Here is a 22,603-nt window from a genome sequence, read left to right on the forward strand (position 1 = left end):
AAAAAACGAAAAAAAGTGTCAAACATACCATTCATCTTTTATATGCCTATAATATGAAAAAAATCGAATATATTTTATTGCATTATAAGTTTAGAATATAATATTTTATTAGAATTGTTCATTAATTACATATACATAACTCAATTTTTCATTTATATTTACTTACTAACACTTTAGTTCTTTGATATTCTTTAAGTATGGAAGATTCTAATTTAAACGGTTTTCAAAGCCTTTCATTTTGAAATAGCATCATACCTTATATAATAATACATTTTTTTTCATTTAAAAAATACGGATCTTATTATTCGGTAATTATAAGCCTTGGATTATAGAATTCATGTACTAATCTTTAGGTTTGAAACGTTGGTTTTTGCTCATTATACATAAAAAAATGTATAAAATGGTGTATAAAACAGATATTAAACGTGAATTTACTAGCTGATGTTCAAACGATATATGTCAGGCAATAAGTGAAATCGGCACATATCACGAAATCTCGGAAATTCTCATCAGTCTTTTAAGTTCATAACCATTGTTGATGATCAGTGTTTCCACCATTAAAAAAAAAAATGCAGTCCTCATTAGTTAATAATGGAAGAGGAGGAGGAAATTTTTTAGTAGAAATAGTTAAACACCAAAATCCCAAACCATTTTCTTTTTCAAAATCTCTTACCACTTCATTACCATCACCTTTTCTCAAATTAAAGACTCCTCATTTCTTCAAACCCACTACAGTAACTGCCCCATTGCATTACTTACCATGCACTGCCAGTTCAGATAATAACATTGGTAGTACTAGTGATGGTAGTGATGGAGGTGAGAAAAGTATTGGTAAATGGATTGAAATGGTGGGGGAAGTTTTGTCGACAGCGTTTCCAGTATGGGTAGCATTGGGCTGTTTTTTTGGACTAGTTAGACCGAATTCTTTTAATTGGGTACAGCCTCAAATGACCATTTTTGGGATTACTATTACTATGCTTGGTATGGGTATGACACTTACTTTTGATGATTTAAGAGATGCTCTTGCTATGCCTAAGGAGTTGCTTGCTGGTTTCCTTCTTCAGTATTCGGTTTGCACTAAACATTTTTCCTAGAAATACATTATGATTTCTTTTTTTTTTTAGCTGTTTAATGTTGAGAATTATATTTGTATTTGATAAGTTTTTGATGCAATATCTTGTTGAATGATCGATAATTACACATTGTGTACAATGCATTTAGAAATAAAATAAAAAACCAGTAAGCGGTTTTAGTCAGTAATTTACATCTCATGTTGCATATATACCAATGTGGCAATGTATCATAGTCTTGTAGGCCAAAGAAGGAAGGAAAAATGAAAAGAAAAGAGGGAGTCGTGTAGGCAGAGAAACTTTGTATGTGTAATGGAGGACAAACGATTTCACCATAATGTGAATGGTTGAGTGCTTCGTTGAAGTCCATCTTACAAATTGGTGACAGGAAAATGGTTAGAATGGGTCGTAAGAAATGGTCATTTAAATTTATTACTAGATCCTTTGATAGCGGTTTTTGAATGATTCAACTCCAGGATACTTCTGAATCATATGTTCTAGGGAGAAGATAATGGACGTTTTCCTCCTCAGATGATTCTCACATTGTTTAGATGTGATGAAGAGCACTAGTTTGTGGTATTTTCTATTAGAAGAATAAGAGTATATTGGTCAGGCACTTGGGGTTCTTGATCCTATTAACCACTTCTCTTAAATTCTCGCTACGACCGCGGGTTGCATTTGGATTTGTACGTATATAGCACTTCCATTAGCTTTGATTCCGAGATCAGCATTGATTTGTAGAGACTAGAGAGACGGTCATTGGATTAGAAACTGGACTATGCGAGGAAGGTCTAAAGGGTAGCAAGACATTCAATCATGTCTTTTGATTGATATGTAGGTCAGGTTCCAACTCTAGACCTAGCAGTCCCCTGTGTACTTAATTTGTGCTATACAGGTAGTTCATCTTATTATTGAATTGAGCTTTCCAATCAGTAAGTTGACTAAATCCATTGTCATTAAGGTTTTTTATTTTAAATAATACTAAACTTTGCTTGAATTATTCAAAATTTCTACCCATTCGTGATTATGTTGATAAATAAGAACTGTTTTAAAATGTTGTATTTAGTAAGGCTAGAAGGGAATATTTCAACTTGGCTGAGCTTAAAGATGGTTTATTTTCATGTTGCAGGTAATGCCATTGTCAGGGTACTTTGTGAGCAAACTCTTGAAACTACCTTCGTATTATGCAGCTGGGTTGATATTGGTTGGCTGCTGCCCTGGGGGTTTGTTTTTGTTCTTTGTGTTATCCTTGTTTGATAGTCAATCTATCCTTTTACTAATTCTCATTTTATGTGCAGGAACGGCAAGTAATATTGTAACTTACCTAGCTCGGTATGTGATTACTAGAAAGTCGCAGTATGTATTTTTACTTGGGAGTGACAAATGAGTTCCTCATTGATTTTTCATTTTTCAGTGGAAACGTGGCCCTTTCAGTCTTGATGACGGCTGCAAGTACCTTAGCGGCTGTGGTAATGACACTACTCCCTTTACATCTCACGTACTGCTTCTCAAGTTGTTAATTGTTTCTGTGGAATTGAGGCATCACTTCTGACTCTTCAAGTTCTGTCTCAGGTGATGACCCCATTTTTAACTGCTAAACTAGCTGGGCAATTTGTTGCAGTTGATGCAGCTGGACTGCTTATATCAACTTTGCAGGTAAGGGTGGTACTTCTTACTTTTCTCTGATACTGTGTCTTTTCTTCCATTTTTTTATCTGTGCCATGCAACAGGTTGTGCTTCTCCCTGTTTTGTTTGGTGCTCTTCTGAACAAATATTGCCAAGGTTTGGTTAAGGTGGTATCTCCCGTGATGCCGCCTATTGCTGTGTTTACAGTAGCCCTTTTATGTGGTAACGCAATAGCCCGAAATGCTTCGGCTGTCCTTATGTCTGGTCGGCAAGTGGTGCTTGCTGTATGTCTCCTTCATGCTTCTGGATTTTTCTTTGGCTATGTGCTATCGAGGTTACTCAGGATTGATGTTTCCTCCTCAAGGACCATCTCCATTGAGGTTGGCATGCAGGTGAGTAATGCATTTCATTAGAAAGCGAATTTTTCTAATTGATTATGCATCACATCTCCCTTTACATAGACATTCTTACTATGGCTACTATCTTGCTCCTTCCAGAACTCGGTCCTTGGGTTAGTTCTAGCTGCTCAGCATTTTGGAGATCCTCTGACAGCAGTACCATGTGCAGTTTCCAGTGTCTGCCATTCGATCTTTGGTAGTTTACTTGCAGGAATCTGGAGATGCAATCTACCAACAGAAAAGCAAGATTAACTCAGAGAAGTTCAGTTGAGCTTCTGCCAAGGATATGATTTACTCTTGTAGAATATGCAACAATATGAATGTGGTATTATTTCTGTAATGTCATCTTCAGCCGTGGAGTGGGTAAGTGGTAAACAGTGTATGATGGTTAACAAAGCACTGTGTAATTGAATCTCCTTGTGGTTGATATCCGGACCACAGTTAGGGTGGCTTTGGATAACTTTAGTTGTAGACTTTGAAAAGAAACGTAATTGGATAACAGTTAGGGTTTTCTTTGGATACCTTTTTTTTTCAAGAAAATAGGGTTACATGCAATAGATACAAGTATTTTTCCATTTGATGCATTTTAACTTTGGCTAACAAAGATTCTTTTGTTAACCTTATCCATATACTGGGTGTCTGGGTGCACTTCAAAATGCAATCAAACAGGGACATATACTAACATATGGTAAATCATGATTCTCTGAACACAGCCGCGAAGTCTTTTAATCGTAATTATTTACCATTACGTTAGTACCATGTCAATTGAAACATTATGTTTCAGGTAAACAATTGGTTCCACAAATTTCTGGTACTTATACACAATATCTAATGGCTTTACACGAACCTCTCCAGGCAAGTACGACTGCATTGAATGGCTTCACACCATGTTGTGCCAAAAGCAGTTATCAATGAAAACAGGAATTTGATATGTACCCTGACAATATCAAAATTATAGTGTACATGCTGCATGCCATGCTGGCAGGGATTGCAGGGAGTGTGTTGGTATATTGCGGATTTGTGGCACATTGCTTGCGAGCATATTAGTCATGCAGCTCAATATCCTACTATATGCTTAGCAGGCAGGCCATGTACATGCTGAAGAATTGCCATGTTATTGAATGGTAAAATTGGCCGACTTGAAACGTTGCTATAACTTTGAAGACTACTTTTGGCAGGAGGAGAATCGATAGATACAATTTGCAGGACTACTCTTTCTTAAGCAATTCTACAGCTTTATCAGAATATTTTATTACAAAGCATGCAAAAGAAATAGAAAAAATATCAAAATACCATTTCATTTCCATTCGCAAATATTCCCACAAGACAGTTATCTTTTCGACTATGTGTATCAATTTTTACATTTCATCTAAACCTTCAAGTTCACCAAACTCGATTAATTCTCAGGTGCTAGTTCGTCAGTATCATAGGGTGCCAGCATCGTATGTCAGAGGAGCTTGTGAGAGCAGTGTGAAGAGAAGATTACATGAATAAAAAAACTTGAGTCTCTTACAAAGGTGGTGGAACTTTCACACAATGCACGTCTTCTGACAGTAGACTGTGACATACAGGTTTCATCCCTCTTCGATTCCAATAGTTGGCTAGAGACGCTTCCAACTTCCTTACCTGAAGATATTTCTTGTTTAGTGAAGCTCGTCATAATGAAGAAACAAAAACACAATGTATCTTTTTCATGTGATCCTGATTGCAGAACTATTAGTCATGGAAAAGAGGGGGATAGAAAATTCAAAGCTCAACAGCAAAAGCCCGAGGTTGCCAGAATATGAAGTGAGATGGGAAGGCTGAAAATATACATTGCTGGTTCATGGTACAAACTCAATCATAGCCTTTCTAAGAAAGTATCATTAGGGTGAACAAACTGACTAAGTATCAAATCACAATGATCAAAGAGCAACATAAGACTACTTTTTAAGTTTGTTGTCATGTTGTCAAAATAGAACTGCTGTGAAATACCAAAACCTAGAATAAGTCCTTCCTTCATTTCTTCTATTTGTTTTGAGGAGGCGAAGCAGCCACTACAGAGTTCCCAATGTTCCTTTGAATTTTTTTCAAGTCTCAGCAACATGGCTAGGGATTTTTCTTATAAGCAATTAAATGAGAAAGAAAATCTTCATGCCCAAAAATTTACCAAGCCACTGCTTTAAGATATCTATAATGTTTTTCAATGTACCTATATTCCTCTGCAAATTTCAAAGCATAAATGGTTTCGTCCTAGGCAACTCTAAATGGCTTGTAGTCTAATATCACTCCAAACATTCCTTCCTCCCAGTTCTCTTCTTCAACCAAGAGACTGTTTTAAACTTTTTTTTTCCCAAAACATAACAATGAACTATTAGACTGTACTATTCGTTGAGTATTGTGTAAATAACAGTATGGTAAATGAATCTGAACCTGTTTAACAACGAAAGGCTCTTCAACAAGACTTAATGGTTGTGTTAATATTGTAAGAAATCCGTTTCGATTTCCATAAACGATGTCTGTAAAGTACCGATCACCTACCTACATTAGAACCACATATAAGTCATATGGCAACAAAACAAGAGAAGACTAGTAACTTATAGATATCTACCATGATAAGCAGTGAGGCTTCACAACCAAAGTATTTTTCAATGTCTTCAGCTGATCCACCTGGCTTCTTCACCCCTGAAGTTTATACATGACTAAGTTAAGTTTAAAAACGTATGATGCCAATTCTAATACAGTGGAGAAAACAAGGCGTGGCTTGCCTAACTTGACAACATTGGTGAGTTAATCACAAAGCAATCCAAATGCAGTAACTAGAAATGCTATTCAATAGTAAATCATTCAGTGCAACAAAGTGACTTACCGTGTCTAATGACATGAATTCCAATTGATTGCTCGAAAGGTTCGAGCTTTGGAACCATTAGCATCATATTGGCTTAATCCTAGCATAAAAAAATTAAACATAAACATTAGTCCACAAGTATCAAAAAAGATATTTACACAGACTAGGCAATGCCAACTTACCAGCAGAGTTGCTAAAAACTGCAACATTATCACCAAAAACAGATTTACAAGAATCCAAGGACGATTCAAGAGGAGGCCAAAGTGCAAGCGAATAAGGCAACGTAAGTGTATTATCTTTATCAAAAACCACACCCTTAAATCCTCTTTTTTCTAACTCTACCCAATCAATCCACCTAATATCTTTCACAGAAATATGAGGTAAAGCAAGATGATTGTCTTTAGTCATCACTGCCAATGCCGATGATATCCCTTCGAAGTTAAAACGTTGGCTTAATGCAGCTTTTATATTGTTCCACCACATGTTTGATGAATTTCCTGAATGAACGTTGGTCTGGGCCAGTGCACTCTGTTTTTGTTCAAATGGTCCTTGAGTTTGGGTCTTATTGTTTGTGTTGTTGTTGTCAAGGAATGAATACATTTCAGTTAAAATAAGGTCTTTGGTTTCATGGAAATGGTTAATAGTACTAGTAGTAGTGTTTGTTGTTGTTGTTGTTGTTGGGGAATGTGTTTTGTGTTGAGTTTGTGAATGCTTGTTTATATAGCATAATGAAGTGGTTGGTTTTCTGTTACGGGTAGTGATGATTGGAGTTGAAATGTGTGCATTGTGGTGAGCATGCAAGGGTTGCTTAAGGTTGGGGCAATGACCAATTGACAGTGGAGAAATTGAGCTTATGGTTTGCATTATTATCGTCCACTTTTATTTTTATTTTGTACAATTTTTTTTTGAGAACTTATAATTTGGCATTTTCATTTGCCTGCTTTCAGAGTTTGAGTCCTCTCACATCACCAAATCCAGAATCAAGATTATGACATAGTTGTCTTCATGTTATTGGACCATGGAATAAGGACTCCACTCATATTAGCTTTGAGCCAAATGTAGCTATGGCCCAACAAGTCGACCACATTAGTAACATGATGACCAATTATGCACACACTTATGTGCGCATCAAAATGCAGATTATACAAATCATTTGTACACTATTATTATCGGCTGTGAGCAGGTGACTTAGGTAGGTGAAATGATAATTGGATCTAGACAATGACAAAGACAATCAGATATTCAAAAGATGTGAGTGATCCACATTAGTATTAACAATTCAACTTTTTTATAGATGAATCTACATGAACTATGTATTGATTTTTTTTTATTTTGTTCAGTCTGAAGTTTCTTAGAACTTCTTCTGTATTTCCTTCTATATTTTGGGTCCTTAGGAATTTAACTAGGCGTCTAGGTATATATTGAATAATTGATTATTGACATAATCTTGGAACGGGTAGCACAACTGGTCCGGTCTTGGGTTTGCTCCCCAATAGTTACTAATTCAATTTCCCTCAAGGTCACTACCGAGGCAGTACCCAGTCAAATTTCCAACCAGGGCACTGGGATTAGTTGAGGTTCCAACCAGGGCCCTGGGATTAGTCAAGATGCGCATAAACTCGCCCAGACACTCGTTTAGTAAATAATAATAATAATAATAGTAAATAATAGCATATGATTCGGTGAGGTGGGAAGCAGTGGAATTTGCCCTCAAGAGAGTAGGAATGCCTGCTAAATTTGTGGCATGGATAATGGCATGTATACAGGATGCACACTACTCCATTATGATTAAGGGAGCTCCTCAAGGGTATTTCAAAGGGAAGAGAGGCATAAGACAAGGTGACCCCCTGTCACCGTACCTATTTGTGCTCGTTATGGAGATGTTTTCGGACCTTATGATGCAAAGCGCTACAGTGGGAGACTACAAACTACACCACAGATGTCGCGACCCAGTAATAACCCACTTGTCATTCGCGGATGATCTTATTGCATTTATGCACGGAGATTTGATGACAGCCATGACGCTAAGGGATACGTTGAACTCATTCAACAAGATGCACGTGACTAGAAGCAAATGCGAAGAGTCAACTATTTTGCACACGTGGATGGATGCAAGACTATGTGAGGCGCAAAGAAGGCAGCCATTCCATTCCGGTTGCCCAAGGTACGCCCCGATGAAGTACTTAGGGCTCCCACTCATCACTACCCGGTCGACCTATATAGATCGCGACGCCACTTTTGGCAAACGTAAATTCGAAGAATTCAGAGTTGGAAGGGGAAGTTCCTATCTTATGCAGATCTGGCTTACGACTTCTCAAGTCCGTGATCAACAACTTGAGTATATTCGGTTGGCGATTCATTCTACCACGAGTTATCGATGAGTCAATGTAATGTGTGTAGGAACTTTCTATGGGTTGGACCTGATGGAGGAAACTCTCACTCTAATAAGCCGGGAAGATGTATGTTACCCATATGAGGAAGGAGGACTTGGGGTTAGATGCTTGGCTACTACTAATCGGGCAAAGAAACCTAAGGCACATATGGCATATTACAAGCAAGAAAGATACACTATGGGTGCACCGGGTACAAAAAAAAAATCTGATAAAGGGGAGGAACTTCGAGTTTGAAAATACCAAGTGATTGCTCGTGGAGTTGGAGAAACATCTTGAAGGACGAGTCGGCAAGGGCTATAGCTATGCATTTGATTGGGAATGGCGAAAACACAAGTCCGGTATGATCCATGGCACCCAACCGATCTTGGCAGAAAATTCGATATGGTACTTCTATACGACTCGGTTTGTAACAAGCGAGCTAAGGTATCAAGTTTCATAGAAGACGGACAATGGCATATCCCACAACAGTTCAAGAATCACTACCCGTAACCGGTACAAGGAATTGAAGAAGAGGTAGAGATACACATAGGAGAGGATGATGAGGTAGTCCGGACGGGTGACAGATAGCGGCGAAGTACCAAATGAAGGATACATATGACAAAGCGGCGTAAGGCAGAGGCGGACATGGGGCATAATATTATATGGTTCAGAACAAAATTCGAGATTCTCCTTCATCATTTGCAATGGCTTGAAAAAGGATTGAAGACGCCGCATAAAACTAAAGGAATGGAAGGTAGTGGCATCGACAACATACCGTTTTGTAACCAAAGGTAATCGAAACGTAAGAGCACCCGCTTTTTTACATGTGTGTATGGAAGAGAGATATGGGAAAGTCTCAGCACGTGCGAGTTGCGAAATGGGTACAACAGAGGAATTGCACCCACTTGGCGCAAAGAGTTGGAATGGATTCAAGAAAGAGTGAAGGGAAAGGAGGGTTCCAAGATGTATTGGCGCCGCTATTTCATTCGGCTTTATATAATCGGACTTGGAAAGAGAGGAACTGGCCGATGCTTTGATCATAAATTCGCCGCTACAACAACGGTAAGCAACCCGATTCTAAAGGATGTGCCCAAAATACACGCTATGGATGTCAAAATGGAGGAGGGGCCCGAAAAATACAAATTTGAAATTGTGGCACAAAGGGGATAGAGGTGACTACGCATAGGGATGAAGGTAATCATACACTAAAACGACGGCAAGCAGCAAGGCCTAATGGGGCAAGAATAATGGTTTTATTGTGGCATCAAATTTAGAACAGCATAAGGGGACTAGAGGTGACAGTGGAATCAAATGTAAGTGGACTGTAAGGTAAATCATACACTAAACACGCATGCAAGGCGCAAGGCCTACCTAGTGGGGCGCGCAGGCAAGAGCAATGGTTTTGTTGTGGATGGCAGATCCGTTACCATAGCACTTGTGGAGTTACAAGGGTTGAGCAAGGGCTCAAGCTAGCCGAGAAGTATAACATCGAAGAGTGGAAGCTCGACGGATTCATCAAATGTGGAAACCTTTCTAAGGCGAAAAAATATCCATGGCAAAGCGAAGAGACTTATCAAGAGCATCGCAAAGCATTACAAAGTAGGCTCGTTTCTTCTCTATTAAACATGTTTATCGAGAGGTGAACAAATTAGCCGATGTTCTAGCAAAGAAATGTTCCAAATGTAACATTTATTGAAATTCTTCCTAGCTCCTTTGCAGAGGATGTAAGGAATATTATGTATGATGATGTAATAGGAAAGGAATACGAGAGATGTAATTGAAAGCTTTTGTTATTTAATGAAAAGGGGTAGGGGGCCTCTAAAACAACCTCGCTTACCAACCAAAAAAAAAAAATAATAACATTAAAAGAAAAAATTGATTATTGACACGAACAAAATAATTTATCCACAAGCAAAAGTGTGTTATGACAACACCTCTTCTTATCCTCTCTCTTGAACTGCAAAATCTACGATCTGTGTAGTTAAATCGCTACTCGCTTTTTCGAGTAGGTGTAATCGATCGGGATTATTTGGACGATTTTTCATAACACTATTTCTTTACAAAATAATTATTAAATATATTTAACTTTGAAATACCAACATAATCAAGTCAATTAAGAACCCAATCAATCAATAAACAATTAAAACACTCAATCAACTAAAATAAATATGATTAAAGTATAGAACTTTACAGAATCGAGGGTTGGTCAAATTGGCGAAATATCGAGTTCAATGCTTAACATTGAAATAGTGAACACAATTACTCGGCTAATCGGTCGAGTACTCGGAGAGTTTTTGAGCCCGACAGGATCGGGATTAAATTGTTAGTCGGTCGTTTAAATGAAACCGAGAGAGTACTCAACGATTTAATAGCCCAACACGATGTCCATGATTATTGTGTCGTTCATGGGGCAGTAGATGATAACCAATAGTCCGTGGGCTGAGACGGAATTGAAAAGCCCAATACACGAAATTTTCCCCAAAATTTCAAAGTTTCAAACAAAACAAACCCCGCCATGCCGCCAAATTTGAAAATAGAAAACGAATCTATTTCTTCCCGGCTTTTCTTCCCACCATTCTTCTTTCAACTTTCAACTTTCAAAACCTCAAATTTTCTTTTTTTTTAGTCTTTAACTCTTTTTCTTTCTCTCATTTTCAACTCTCAAATCTTCAAACCTTAAAACCAGAAGAGATAAATGGAACAAAAAAAATTTCATGGTGTTCATCCACTGAAAAGATACAAACTTCAACAGCAAGAAAAAGAAACTGAAGAAACACCATACTCAACTTCTCTTCTTCCAGCTAAGAAGAGAAAAGAATCAAGAGATTACTCACCACCATTCCATTTCCCATTCAACACCACCCCAGAAAACACAAAAACTACCACCTGTTATTTACCTGCAAAGAAAAGAGTTTGGGCTCTTCAACCTCTTTTTAATAGCCCAGAGAAAAAACCCATTTTGAGTTTAGATCTCAATCTTGAATACCAACATTCTCCTGAAAAAGCAACACCAATACTCAGTTCCATTTCACAGAAAGAATTCGAACTTTTCAGTATAGTTGAGGAAGAGGAAGAAGAAGATGATGATGATGATGGGATTCTTTGTGGTGTTTGTCAAAGTACAGATGGAGATCCATCAGACCCTATTGTGTTTTGCGACGGATGTGATTTAATGGTTCACGCAATTTGTTATGGAGATCCCCTTGTTCAAGGTATACCAGAAGGAGATTGGTTCTGTGCTACTTGTGAAGATAAAAAGAGTCGGGTCGATGACGGCGAGAAGGAAAAGGTTTATTCTTGTTGTCTATGTCCTGAAAAGGGAGGAATAATGAAACCAACTACAGATGGAAAATGGGCTCATGTCTTATGTGCTTTATTTGTTCCTGAAGTGTTTTTTAAGAATCCAGATGGTAGAGATGGGATTGATTGTTCTCAAGTTCCTAAAAAGAGATGGGAAGAGGTGTGTTATGTTTGCAAGTCTAGAAATGGATGTGCTATTGAATGCTCAGAACCTAAGTGTTTATTAGCATTTCATGTTACTTGTGGATTGAATGAGGAACTTTGTATTGAGTACAAAGAAGGGAAGAATGGGAAAGGAGGAGATATTGTTGCTGGGTTTTGCAGAAGGCATACTGAGATTTGGAAGAAGGTAACAAATTTTGGGTCTAATGAGGACCTTTTTTTTTTTTTTTTTTTGTATTAACTTTTAACCTTCTTCTGGTGTTTATTTGGTTGCAGGAACAACAAACAGGGAAGTTCAAGATTGTGGCAAGAGAGGAGGCTAAGAAGTAACAGAAAGAAAGAAAAAGTGTGCTTGTTTCTTAGATTTAATGATTTGTAACAAGTATTTTCGTTAAATTTGAACTTTGATTGTCTAGTTTGAGTAATGTTTACTAAATTCACATAATGCATTATCCTGTTTCGTTTTGGCGTTCCATTTCTTTACTCCAATCTGATCAAAGCAAAACACCTTGCTAGCCTTTTTAGTGGATTTATTATCAGCTCAGCTTAGCATATAATTTCAATCGAAATGGGATTAACAACCATTAAAAAAAATAAAAAAAAGGATCATTTGTTCAAAGATCAGTGTACTCAATATTCACAAGTCAAAACATCTCCTCGTAATGGGTAATTCCAGCAACTTATTCTAGAGGCAATCTGATGAGTGAATGCAAATCACTACAGAAAGAAATGATAACTGAGAAGGATACAAGGCCAGACAAGGAGAAGAGTATTGAGAATCAGAACAACATTGAAGCTACAACATGGAAGAAAAAAAAAAAACAGAGAAACAGGAACAAAGAAACTGGAGTTAGTGACACTGGCACCAAGGACTCCCAAGGCATGCCCATTCCATCACCGCCAGTTATTGTGGATTTGAATGTAAATGAGGGAACTGGAGTCTCACTGATGACTCAAACAGTCAGCAATTACTGCTCTTCAAGCAGCTATCCCTACCCCTCAGGTGGATTCAATGCTTGAAAAAGATGGAACACTAGCTGAAGCTTCTGAACAGGCCGTATTACCTACTGCAATTCTGGAGCAAGATACACTTGTTACTGCGGCAGTGCCTCAAGATACAGTAGCAGAGATCCAAAATATGGGCACTGAAGATGCACAAATGGCGGGCCACTCTGAAACTGTCATTTCTGTCAACGAGAATCCTCCACTTGATAGGGACTTGAATGTCAATCCAGTTGATGAGAGAACAGATTGTCCAAATATGAGAAACCCTCCAAATTCTATAGCACCCAACTTCAGATCAACTGCGGATGAGGTGTTCAGAGTCGAGAACTTGAATAGTAGAGCGCTAGACTCCTATTCCTCTTCAACGACTAGAATGGCTGAGTCCTCTTTCTCTTTTACTGCCGATAGTAACAGATTCCATGTACTAAGCGAAACCAATGCTTTGATGTGAGTGGTTAACTGGGCTGACCTTGTTGACGAAGAGGAAGGCGAAAACAGTGGTGAAGAACCATGGAAAATAAAATCAAAGGAGAAATACAAGCCCCAATGGATGTTGCAGGAGCATTCTCCTCCACCTACAGGAACAATTTCAACCTCCTCTCCTACTGAGCGGGAAGTGGTTGCAAATACATCATGCACTACTCAAAGAAATCGTGTTCTCCTTGAAACCCACAGTTTGCTGAGCTCCGTCGATTGGGCTGAGTATAAGGAAGGAGTAGAATGGCAGGGTCCGAAGAAAAAAGGAAGTCCAAGGGAAAAGATGTGGATCCGACCCCTCTTCCACCCAGGACTAGAAATATTCCCACACTATATAAATGAACTAGATTTATCCACCGGAACCTTTAGTATTTTTGTTGGAAACTAGTTTATTTTGGTTTTGATTTTGGATTCAAAGTGGGAACTTAATCCAGCTCAGGCGGTGCTTAACCCCTATATTGTAACCTTATATTATTATTATTATAATATTCACAATTTTCCTGCGAAAAAAAAAGTATTTCAAGCGGATCAGAAGAAGCAAGTGCAGAGGTTCTAATTTGATTCTCATATACTGTATACTATATGAGAACAACTACTACTTACCAACAAAAACCCATAATACTTCAATTCTCAAGTCTCATTGATAGAGGACCCATAAAAAGGGGATCAGTACTCGGTCTCATACATAGATACAATTTGCCTACAGTAAGCCAAGATTTAACCACTCTAGCATACAGCATAGATAGGGTAATACAACATCAGAAGGAATCCATTGTACAACAAAAAAAAAAGTAACATACTAACATCTAATACTGGTGTTTCTGTTCATGGGAGAAACAGAGAATGAGAACCTGCCAAAAGCAACAAAAACAAATAGCAAAACTAGTAATTGATTTCACATTTCTCTAAAGGTTTTGACACCTTACAAATAAAAGCTTTGCAATGTAGAATATCTCCTTCCCCTCATCATGCTTCACCACTCATTTGCTTATCACTGTTCTTAAAGTTGCTTCAGCTCATAGTGTATATTTATTCTTTGCAAGTCTTTCCAGTTTTTTAGCATCCTCCTGAAATTGGAACAAAATCAAGCAACTCAGTCTGCTAATATAAATCTTATCTACTTGCAAACATAAATGGCATAAAGAGAACCCTCACATGAAACACGAAGCCTATGCTATCATTGTAATCCAGAAATTCCTTCCATTGCTTCCCAAGGCTCATCTGTGACATAAGAAGTGATAATTTTGAACACAAGTTGAGGCATAAGTTTGAGCTATTCACAGATACTGTCTATAGTAGCCCAGAAAAGTAATCAATCACCAAACCAAACTGAATGAGGTTCTCTGACAATTAACAACAGACAAAATGTGGATCATAGTACATGTGGTAGGGCTTCAACTGGTGCTTTAAACAGCATATAACAAGTTAATTACACAAACGATATCTAGGAAGTTCCCATGTCATTCAATACGTTGGGAGCATCTCTCTGTTACTTCAATACATCGCAAACAATGTTCTAAACCTATGCAAAAAACTCATGCATAGATCTAATTACAGAAGCCACATATCAACCTTAACTAACCAAATCAATGGGGTGCCAGTTTACTACACACTATAAATCGTCTATTTCAGAAGAAAAGGGAGATACAGAGATTACAACAAAGCATGATGATTTTCTACACCTATTCCGAATAACTATGCTCAGAATTGTGTCTTCTACTTCGATGCTATGACTAGTCTTTCTGTGGAGTCTCCAAACTGCAAAGCATCTAGGAAGTGCAGATTTGTAGCTTCTAGAAGTCATCATTCAGTTCTCCACTTCACTTTAATGTCTCATTCTCAACTTTGTCATTCCATTTCGACAGCCTCATCCTCACTAATATATCACATACTTCTTGGTTCTTACCATAACCAATATTCGGTCTCCACAAAGACACAAAAAATGTCTTCCTAGACATGACTTTGTGCTGGTTGTGGAGCTATTTGCAATTGTACACTCGTAGTCAGCTGAATTATTGGTTTCTGCTCACAACATCAAAGTCTTGCAATATTTCTAAAAACTTTCTTGCAGCCTCTATTTCTACACCTTAGATCATTTCCCCATCACCAATAACTGCTATATTTAGCTAATATATAAAACCGGTCTATTTTGTAAATATGAAATAGATTTCCTAAAATTTATTCCTTGTTTGTACTATATTGGTTTTAGGGACATCAGATAACTTGTGAGTACATGCTCACTTATTTTGGTAAAGTGGAGTCCTATTTCAGTAACTTGCTTTTGACAAAGAACAATGCAATTGTAGCAAGGCATCTAGTGCTTCTGGCCACATATCATAGCGTATTGACAAAATTCATAACATATAGTACCAAAGAGAGAATAAGTGAACCTGGAGAGTTTCACAATATCTACAGATTTAAGATGGAAAATATTACTCTGTAGCAGGATTCATATTGTGTCCGAGTGAGATAGTTACCTGAGCAGCTTCATTTAAAGCATTTTTGGTCCATAAAGAAATCCTCTCCTGCTTACCACGAACATTAACAACTGCTCCACATATTTCATCACCATGGTCAAACTGCTCTCCAATCATTGCCAAAAGCTAGCAGAACACATGTAAAAACCAATCAGAGGCTATTTGAATACCTTCAATACACACTTGAAATAAACATCCTAGTAGGGACTAGGGAGTCAAGCATACCGTATACAACCAGCTTGTGTCAGCCTTTCCTCTAGTATAACTTATGGTCCATTTACCCCCATTGGCACAAATAGGGTCCTCCCATTTCGGCTCAATTCTTTGCTTAAAACAATATAAGTCTGCTCCCCCAGCTAACTTGCTTGGATGATGTATGTTGTTGTAAATGCTGAGTGCAGAACAAACATTCAGAGTAACATAATAGATGAAAATGTCGCAGAGATAATAAACAAGACAAATTGAGAAACATAAAGAAAAATATACATGTTATTAAGTAACAGAATAGATGAAAAATTGATAGAAAGGTCATGGTCACAACAATCTCGTATTAGCATAGCTACATGAGTACAAATGCAAGAAATTAGTGTCTAATAATATATATATTCAATAAATCATGAATCTCAAGCTTGAACTTCAGTATCTATTTAGTCTACTCAAAATCATGAGTATCACTTGTCTGAAAATAGATGGAGCCAAATGCAGATGGACAACGACAACCTTAGTTCCAGAAAGAGGGTGGCCTATTTCTATTATTATTTTTTGGCTAAAAGCTAGTTTGGTCTCTCATGTCCATATTTCCATACTTTGATTGGAATCCCTTCCTCTCCATATGCTCTTTATCTTTCCTTCCTTGTTTCTATTTCTAAGCAAGGGCTCGATTCGCCGAAGTGACATTTGGCCAAATTATTTCTAATAAAAGATGTTATCTATTAGTTTGGGCACTAAAATATAATCAAGTACCTGTTAAAACCATACATGTCAAACACAAGGCAATTAATTAACACATAATTAGTCTAGAAGTTGCATTATGAGCTCAAATTCCAAAGAAAAAAACAAAAAAAACAAAAATTTATTTCAATAAAAATCAAAACTTGATTCAACAAAGAAAATATACCTCCAGAAGTCTTCAGCAGTGGAGAAAGTGTGAATAGCCCTTATAGAATCACCCCAAGCAGCTTGTTTAGATTTAGTATATAGATTATCAAACCAGAATGTCCATGAATGTTCTAAAGGATGAGGAATTGCAGAAGAAGAAGAAGCCTCAGAATCATCTCCACCAACTATTTCTCCTTCCTCAAATTCTTCTACAGAAGCTGCTTTTTCATTCATGATTTCTTCTTGTTCATTGTTAAACCCAGTTCCAACCCCTTCTTCTGCCGCCATATTCTTCTTCTTCTTCTTGTCAGTGTAGAAAAAAAAATGGAAGGTCCTCTTTTCTGTTTCGGGGTAATAATGTCAATTTGATTAAATAGTTGCTGACCATATTCCCACTACTTGGCCTTGTTGCTATTTGGCGCGTAATTAACATTTATGGAGGGCCCGTTTCTGTTTTTGCTTTCACTTGAAGCAAAATTTGTTACAAGTTTCAAAGTTAATGAAGAAATATAAAAGAGAATTTGAAGGTGTAGTTCATTACTACTTTTATACAAATTGGTAGAGAAAGAAAAGTCCCAGTAGAACTGTACTTGTTGAGTGATAAAAGATTTGAGTTGAATAATGAACATTTTTTTTATTGGCAAGCCTGTTTTAAATAGGGTTCGACCCCAGACCTTTGGTATCATCACCCAAAGGTTTTACGGACTTTGCTAGTCGGCACTTGCTGAATAATGAACATTGACATAATAAATGAACAAAGTATTGAGCTAATGCGGCCAAGTACAAAAATGATCTACAGAATTGCAATCCTAGAGAAGTGTTGATTTTCATGTTAATGTAGAATATCTCCTAATCTCCTTCCCCTCATCTTGCTTCATCACTCATTTGCTTCTCACTGTTTCTTAAAGGACGCTTCAGCTCATAGTGAATACTTATTCTTCGCATATCTGTCCTGTTTTTTAGCATCCTCCTGAAATTGGAACAAATTAAGATACTCAGTCTGCGAATATAAATCTTATTTTGCAAACATAAACGGCATATAGAGATCCCTCACATGAAACATGAAGCCTATGCTATCATTGTAATCCAGAAATTCCTTCCATTGCTTCCCAAGACTCATCTGTAAAGGAAAATAAAATTACATGAGAAGTGCATCATTTTGAACACAAGTTGAGGCACAAGTTTGAGCTATTCACAGATATTGTCCTTAGTAGCCCAGAAAATTAACCAATCACCAAACAAAACTGGAGGTTCTCTGACAATAAACCACAGACAAAATGTGGTTCATAGAACCATGTGGTAGGGTTTCAAGTGGTGCCTTAAACAGCATTTAACAAGTTAATTACGCATACAGTATCTAGGAAATTCCCATGTCATTCCATACGTTAAGGGCATCTCCTGTTACTTCATTACATCGCAAACAATGTTCTGAACATATGAGAGAAATTCATGCATAGATCTAACTACAGAAGCCACATATCAACCTTAACTAACCAAATCAATGGGGCGCCAGTTTAATACACACAATAAATCGTCTATTTCAGAAGAAAAAGGAGATGCAGAGAGTATTACAACAAAGCATGATGAGTTTCTAGACCTATTCCAAATAACTATGCTCAGAATTGTGTCTTCATATCCTAGGTAGTTATTGATGCTGTGACAAGTCTTTCTGTGAAGTCTCCAAACTGCAAAGCATCTAAGAAGGACAGATTTGTAGCTTCTAGAATTTATCATTTAGTTCTCTGCTTCACTTAAATATCTCAGTCTCAACTTTGTCACTCCATCTCAACAGCCTCGTCCTAACTAATATATCACATACTTCTTGGTTCTTACCATTACCATAAACAATATTCAGTCTCTATAAAGACACAAAAAATCTTCCTAGACATGACTTTGAGCTGGTTGTGTAGCTATTTGCAAATGTACACTTGTAATCGACTAAATTATTGGTCTGCCCACAGCATCAAAGTCTTGCAATATTTCTAAAAACTTCTTGCAGCCTCTATATTTCTACACTTATTTTTTTTGCTAGGTAATCGAAACATATATTAAAAGACAATGAAAAAATACAAGTATTTGAGGGCAATGAGTAGCACCCCAAGAGCAACCAACGCAAACTAGGTCGCCTCCCATTGGGCAAAGCCCCACAGGTTACAACTTTAGAACACTAAAACATTTCATAGCCCAGGCCCCAGGACAAGGGTTCAACTATTACCACCCCAAGTCCCAACGACTTTCAGACCTAAGAAGATGGATCAGTCCGACCCAAACTCCCACCATCTCTGCCCCAAAGTGAATCCAGCAAGCATCACTTTGCTCCTTCAATCTTGAAACTGTTGCACTCAGCTTTCACACATTCAATATGAGAAGTTATCAGAAATTTCAGGTTTGATCGAGTGCCTCTGTTGCTTCGATCGAACAAGGATCCGATCCCAACCTCAAGCCTTCAAGATTTAACATGCTACCTAAAGTTCTCACATCAGATCTGAGACACTCAAAGCTCTAACAAAGCAACTCAACAAATCGATACTTCACCATAACTACTCACATCAAAACAACCAAACAATCCTCAGTGAATAAAAAAAACAAAGTTTAAATCAAAGAACTTCTAAACCCTTATTTGCATCCACTCAAAGCAGTTTTAGGAAGATTTGCAGCCATACTCTCAAAGCTCATTGGCCAGGAAATCCATCGATCTACATTTCCTCTTGATGAGAATAAGTGTTAGACGTACAGGCCATACTTGCGATTACTAATGTTGCTTCGAGCAAAAAAAAAGCATTGGATCAAGTCCTGAACTGTAGCATTCAAAGCTTCTCAGCCTGCCATCTCCAATTCTTACACCTGATCTAAGATTCTCTCCACTAATTCCAACAAGAACACAAGAAGCCCAATACTTATTCACAGCTAAATCTCCTCAAGACTTCAATGAAATCAATACACCCACTCAAACAATGACCAACGAAAAACTATTTTGGCTTTTCTTCCACCAATCACTACAAGAGTACAATGTAAGAGTAATAACAGAGAAAGCCACATAATTTCTGCCCCCATTATCAGATTGAATCCAGCGATGATGCTTCAAAAAATGAAACTTCAGCAAATTACAAACAGCTCTGATGGCCCTATTAAGAAAAGAAATGATAGATCTGAATGATCCACATACTTCTTGACTTAAAGTCATGGCCTTTATACCATACCTACGAGGCTACGACAATAACCCAATTTACAGAGTCGGTGTCTGCTATTGATTTGTTTAGACTCTCTCTCTCTCTCTCAGCGGTGGTGGTTCATGCCAAAAGGGTAACACTATAGATCTTGACTTAAAGCTATATATCTTTGTCCACAAACCTGTGTGGAGCAGATATTTCACGTTTAAGGCTCCCCTTGTCTCTATTTATAGCCAATGCTCCAACGGCTACGTAAACAAATTCATAATACTACAGGTTTCCTCTATATTTCTACACCTTAGATCATTTCCCCATCACCAATAACTGCTATATTTAGCTAATATATAAAACCGAACTATTTTGTAAAATTTGACACAGATTTCCTAACATTTCTTCCTTGCTTGTACTTTGTACTCTATTGGTTCTAGGGAGATCAGAAAACTTGGGAGTACATGGGTACTACATGCTCTAATTTTGAATGGGAAATATTACTCTTTGGCAGGATTCTTATTACGTCCGGGTGAGATAGTTACCTGAGCAGCTTCATTTAAAGCATTTTTGGTCCATAGAGAAATCCTCTCCTGCTTACCACGAACATTAACAACTGCTCCACATATTTCATCGCCATGGTCAAACTGCTCTCCTATCATTGCCAAAAGCTAATAGAACACATGTAAAAAACCAATCAGAGGCTAATTGAGTACATTCAATACACACTTTAAATAAACAGCATACCGTATACAACCAGCTTGTGTCAGCCTTTCCCCTAGTATAACTGACAGTCCATTTACCCCCATTGGCACAGATAGGGTCCTCCCATTTCGGCTCAATTCTTTGCTTAAAACAATAAAAGTCTGCTCCCACGGCTAATTTGCTAGGATGATGTATGTTGTTATAAAGGCTGAGTGCAGAACAAACATTCACAGTAACATATATATATGACAATGTCTCAGAGATAATAATCAGGACTAATCGAAAAACATAAAAAAAATATATATATACACATCATTTAGTAACAGAATAGACGAAAACGTGATAGAAAGGTCATGGTCACAAGAATCTCGTATTAGCATAACTACACAAGTACAAATGCAAGAAGCTAGTGTTTATTAAATATTAGTATATATTCAATAAATCATGAATCTAAAGCTTAAACTTCAGTATCTATCTAATCTACTCAAAATCATATGAGTATCACTTGTCTGAAAATAGATGGAGCTGAATGCAGACGGACACCAACAAGTTTAGTTCCAGAAAAAGGGTGGCCTATTTCCATTATTATTTTTTTTTGGCTAAAAGCTTGTTTGTTTGTTCTCATGTCTATATTTCCATACTTTGATCGCATTCTCTAAATGCTCGGGTGGGCCAATTTATTTCTAATATAAAATCTTATCTGTTAATCCGGGCACTAAAATCTCATCAAGTAGGATTATGTATTTTGATTATACCAATAAAAGCAAACATGTCAAACACAAGGCATTTAAATTAACATATAACAACTAATCTATAAGTTGCATTGTGAGCTCAAATTCAATAAAAATCAAAACTTGATTCCTCCCAACACTTTTCTTCCAAACCAAAACACATGGGCAACCAAAAAACATTCAAATAAATCGAAAAAAAAAATATATATATATATATATACCTCCAGAACTCTTCAGCAGTAGCGAAAGTGTGAATAGCCCTTATAGAACTACCCCAAGCAGCTTGTTTAGATTTAGCAGATGGGTTATCAAACCAGAATGTCCACGACTGTTCTAAAGGATGTGGTTGATGTGGAATTATAGAAGAAGCCTCAGAATCATCTCCACCAACTATTTCTCCTTCCTCAAATTCTTCACCACCAATGTCTACAGAAACTAACTTTTCATTCATTATTTCTTCTTGTTCATTATTGTACCCAGTTCCAATCCCTTCTTCTGCCGCCATCTTCTTCTTCTTCTTCTTGTCAATGTATAGAGAAAAAAAAGTGGATGGTCCTCGTTTCTGTGATTTTTGCTCTCTGTTCTGATTTGAGTGTTTATAATATAAAAAAAAGCCCAGATATTATGTACTTGGGCTTGGGCCTTTTTGTTTCGCTAAAGATAATTGGGATGGGCCTATTCGTATAAACCTCAAAGTGCAATGACGTTGTTGGCATGCATTATTTAGGCACCCAAGAGTTTTTCTCTCAGGATCAAGTCTCAAATTTGTTCCTTCTTGTTGTAAGAGAAAATGACTATTATATAAATTGGGAGAGAAATTAGAGTCTTTGTAGAGCTGGATTTGTTGAGTGATAAGGATTTCATTTTTTTGTATATCAATCTGGGCAGTTAAATCGCTACTCGGTGGAGGTGCGAGTAGCGAGTAGGTCTATTCGGTCGGGGATTAATAGGGATTACTCGGGCGATTTTTTAAACCGCTACTCGTGGAGGAGCGAGTAGTGAGTAGGTCTACTTGGTCAGAGATTAATCGGGATTATTCGGGTGATTTTTTCAAACACTATATTTCTTTACAAATACATGTTACAATTAGATGTTCCTTCAACTGATTTATCCCTCCAAACATCCTTTTTATCACACAATGTACACCAAACAAAATTTTTGTTATTTGGGTCCCTACACTCACCCCATTCCCATGTC

At 37.4% G+C, this 22,603-nt stretch overlaps 4 protein-coding genes and 1 pseudogene across 5 annotated transcripts; 2 read left to right on the forward strand and 3 right to left on the reverse strand.

The window, feature by feature from the left end:
• The first annotated feature begins 516 nt into the window (after window positions 1-516).
• LOC147478427 (Sodium Bile acid symporter family) lies at window positions 517-3,669 on the forward strand. The gene is made up of 7 exons (XM_086583949.1): window positions 517-1,070; window positions 2,200-2,293; window positions 2,369-2,402; window positions 2,485-2,539; window positions 2,643-2,726; window positions 2,801-3,088; window positions 3,194-3,669. The coding sequence occupies exons 1-7, from the start codon at window positions 570-572 to the stop codon at window positions 3,344-3,346; spliced, it is 1,209 nt and encodes a 402-aa protein (XP_086440075.1). The 5' UTR covers window positions 517-569; the 3' UTR covers window positions 3,347-3,669.
• Window positions 3,670-4,367: 698 nt separating this feature from the next.
• LOC147478428 (phosphatidylglycerophosphate phosphatase 1, chloroplastic/mitochondrial-like) lies at window positions 4,368-6,863 on the reverse strand (annotated as a pseudogene). Its single transcript, XR_015209112.1, has 5 exons — window positions 6,104-6,863; window positions 5,943-6,021; window positions 5,685-5,758; window positions 5,507-5,614; window positions 4,368-4,720 (listed from the first exon to the last, which is right to left on the reverse strand). The product of XR_015209112.1 is annotated as a phosphatidylglycerophosphate phosphatase 1, chloroplastic/mitochondrial-like (transcript).
• A 4,059-nt stretch (window positions 6,864-10,922) lies between these two features.
• LOC147478429 (RING/FYVE/PHD zinc finger superfamily protein) lies at window positions 10,923-12,228 on the forward strand. Its single transcript, XM_086581822.1, has 2 exons — window positions 10,923-11,942; window positions 12,032-12,228. Exons 1-2 carry the CDS (start codon window positions 10,989-10,991, stop codon window positions 12,083-12,085), a joined length of 1,008 nt encoding a protein of 335 aa, XP_086437948.1. The 5' UTR covers window positions 10,923-10,988; the 3' UTR covers window positions 12,086-12,228.
• Window positions 12,229-13,853: 1,625 nt separating this feature from the next.
• On the reverse strand, window positions 13,854-17,178 carry LOC147478430 (eukaryotic translation initiation factor 4E-2-like). The gene is made up of 5 exons (XM_086581824.1): window positions 16,832-17,178; window positions 15,940-16,105; window positions 15,715-15,840; window positions 14,393-14,458; window positions 13,854-14,304 (listed from the first exon to the last, which is right to left on the reverse strand). The coding sequence occupies exons 1-5, from the start codon at window positions 17,098-17,100 to the stop codon at window positions 14,254-14,256; spliced, it is 678 nt and encodes a 225-aa protein (XP_086437950.1). The 5' UTR covers window positions 17,101-17,178; the 3' UTR covers window positions 13,854-14,253.
• Window positions 17,179-17,426: 248 nt separating this feature from the next.
• LOC147478431 (eukaryotic translation initiation factor 4E-2-like) lies at window positions 17,427-21,991 on the reverse strand. Its single transcript, XM_086581823.1, has 5 exons — window positions 21,628-21,991; window positions 20,718-20,883; window positions 20,516-20,641; window positions 17,867-17,932; window positions 17,427-17,782 (listed from the first exon to the last, which is right to left on the reverse strand). The coding sequence occupies exons 1-5, from the start codon at window positions 21,909-21,911 to the stop codon at window positions 17,732-17,734; spliced, it is 693 nt and encodes a 230-aa protein (XP_086437949.1). The 5' UTR covers window positions 21,912-21,991; the 3' UTR covers window positions 17,427-17,731.
• Between the last annotated feature and the right edge of the window lie 612 nt (window positions 21,992-22,603).

Source organism: Coptis chinensis, chromosome 9, assembly GCF_015680905.1.
Source record: "Coptis chinensis isolate HL-2020 chromosome 9, ASM1568090v1, whole genome shotgun sequence".
In the NCBI taxonomy this organism is placed as follows: Eukaryota; Viridiplantae; Streptophyta; class Magnoliopsida; order Ranunculales; family Ranunculaceae; genus Coptis; species Coptis chinensis.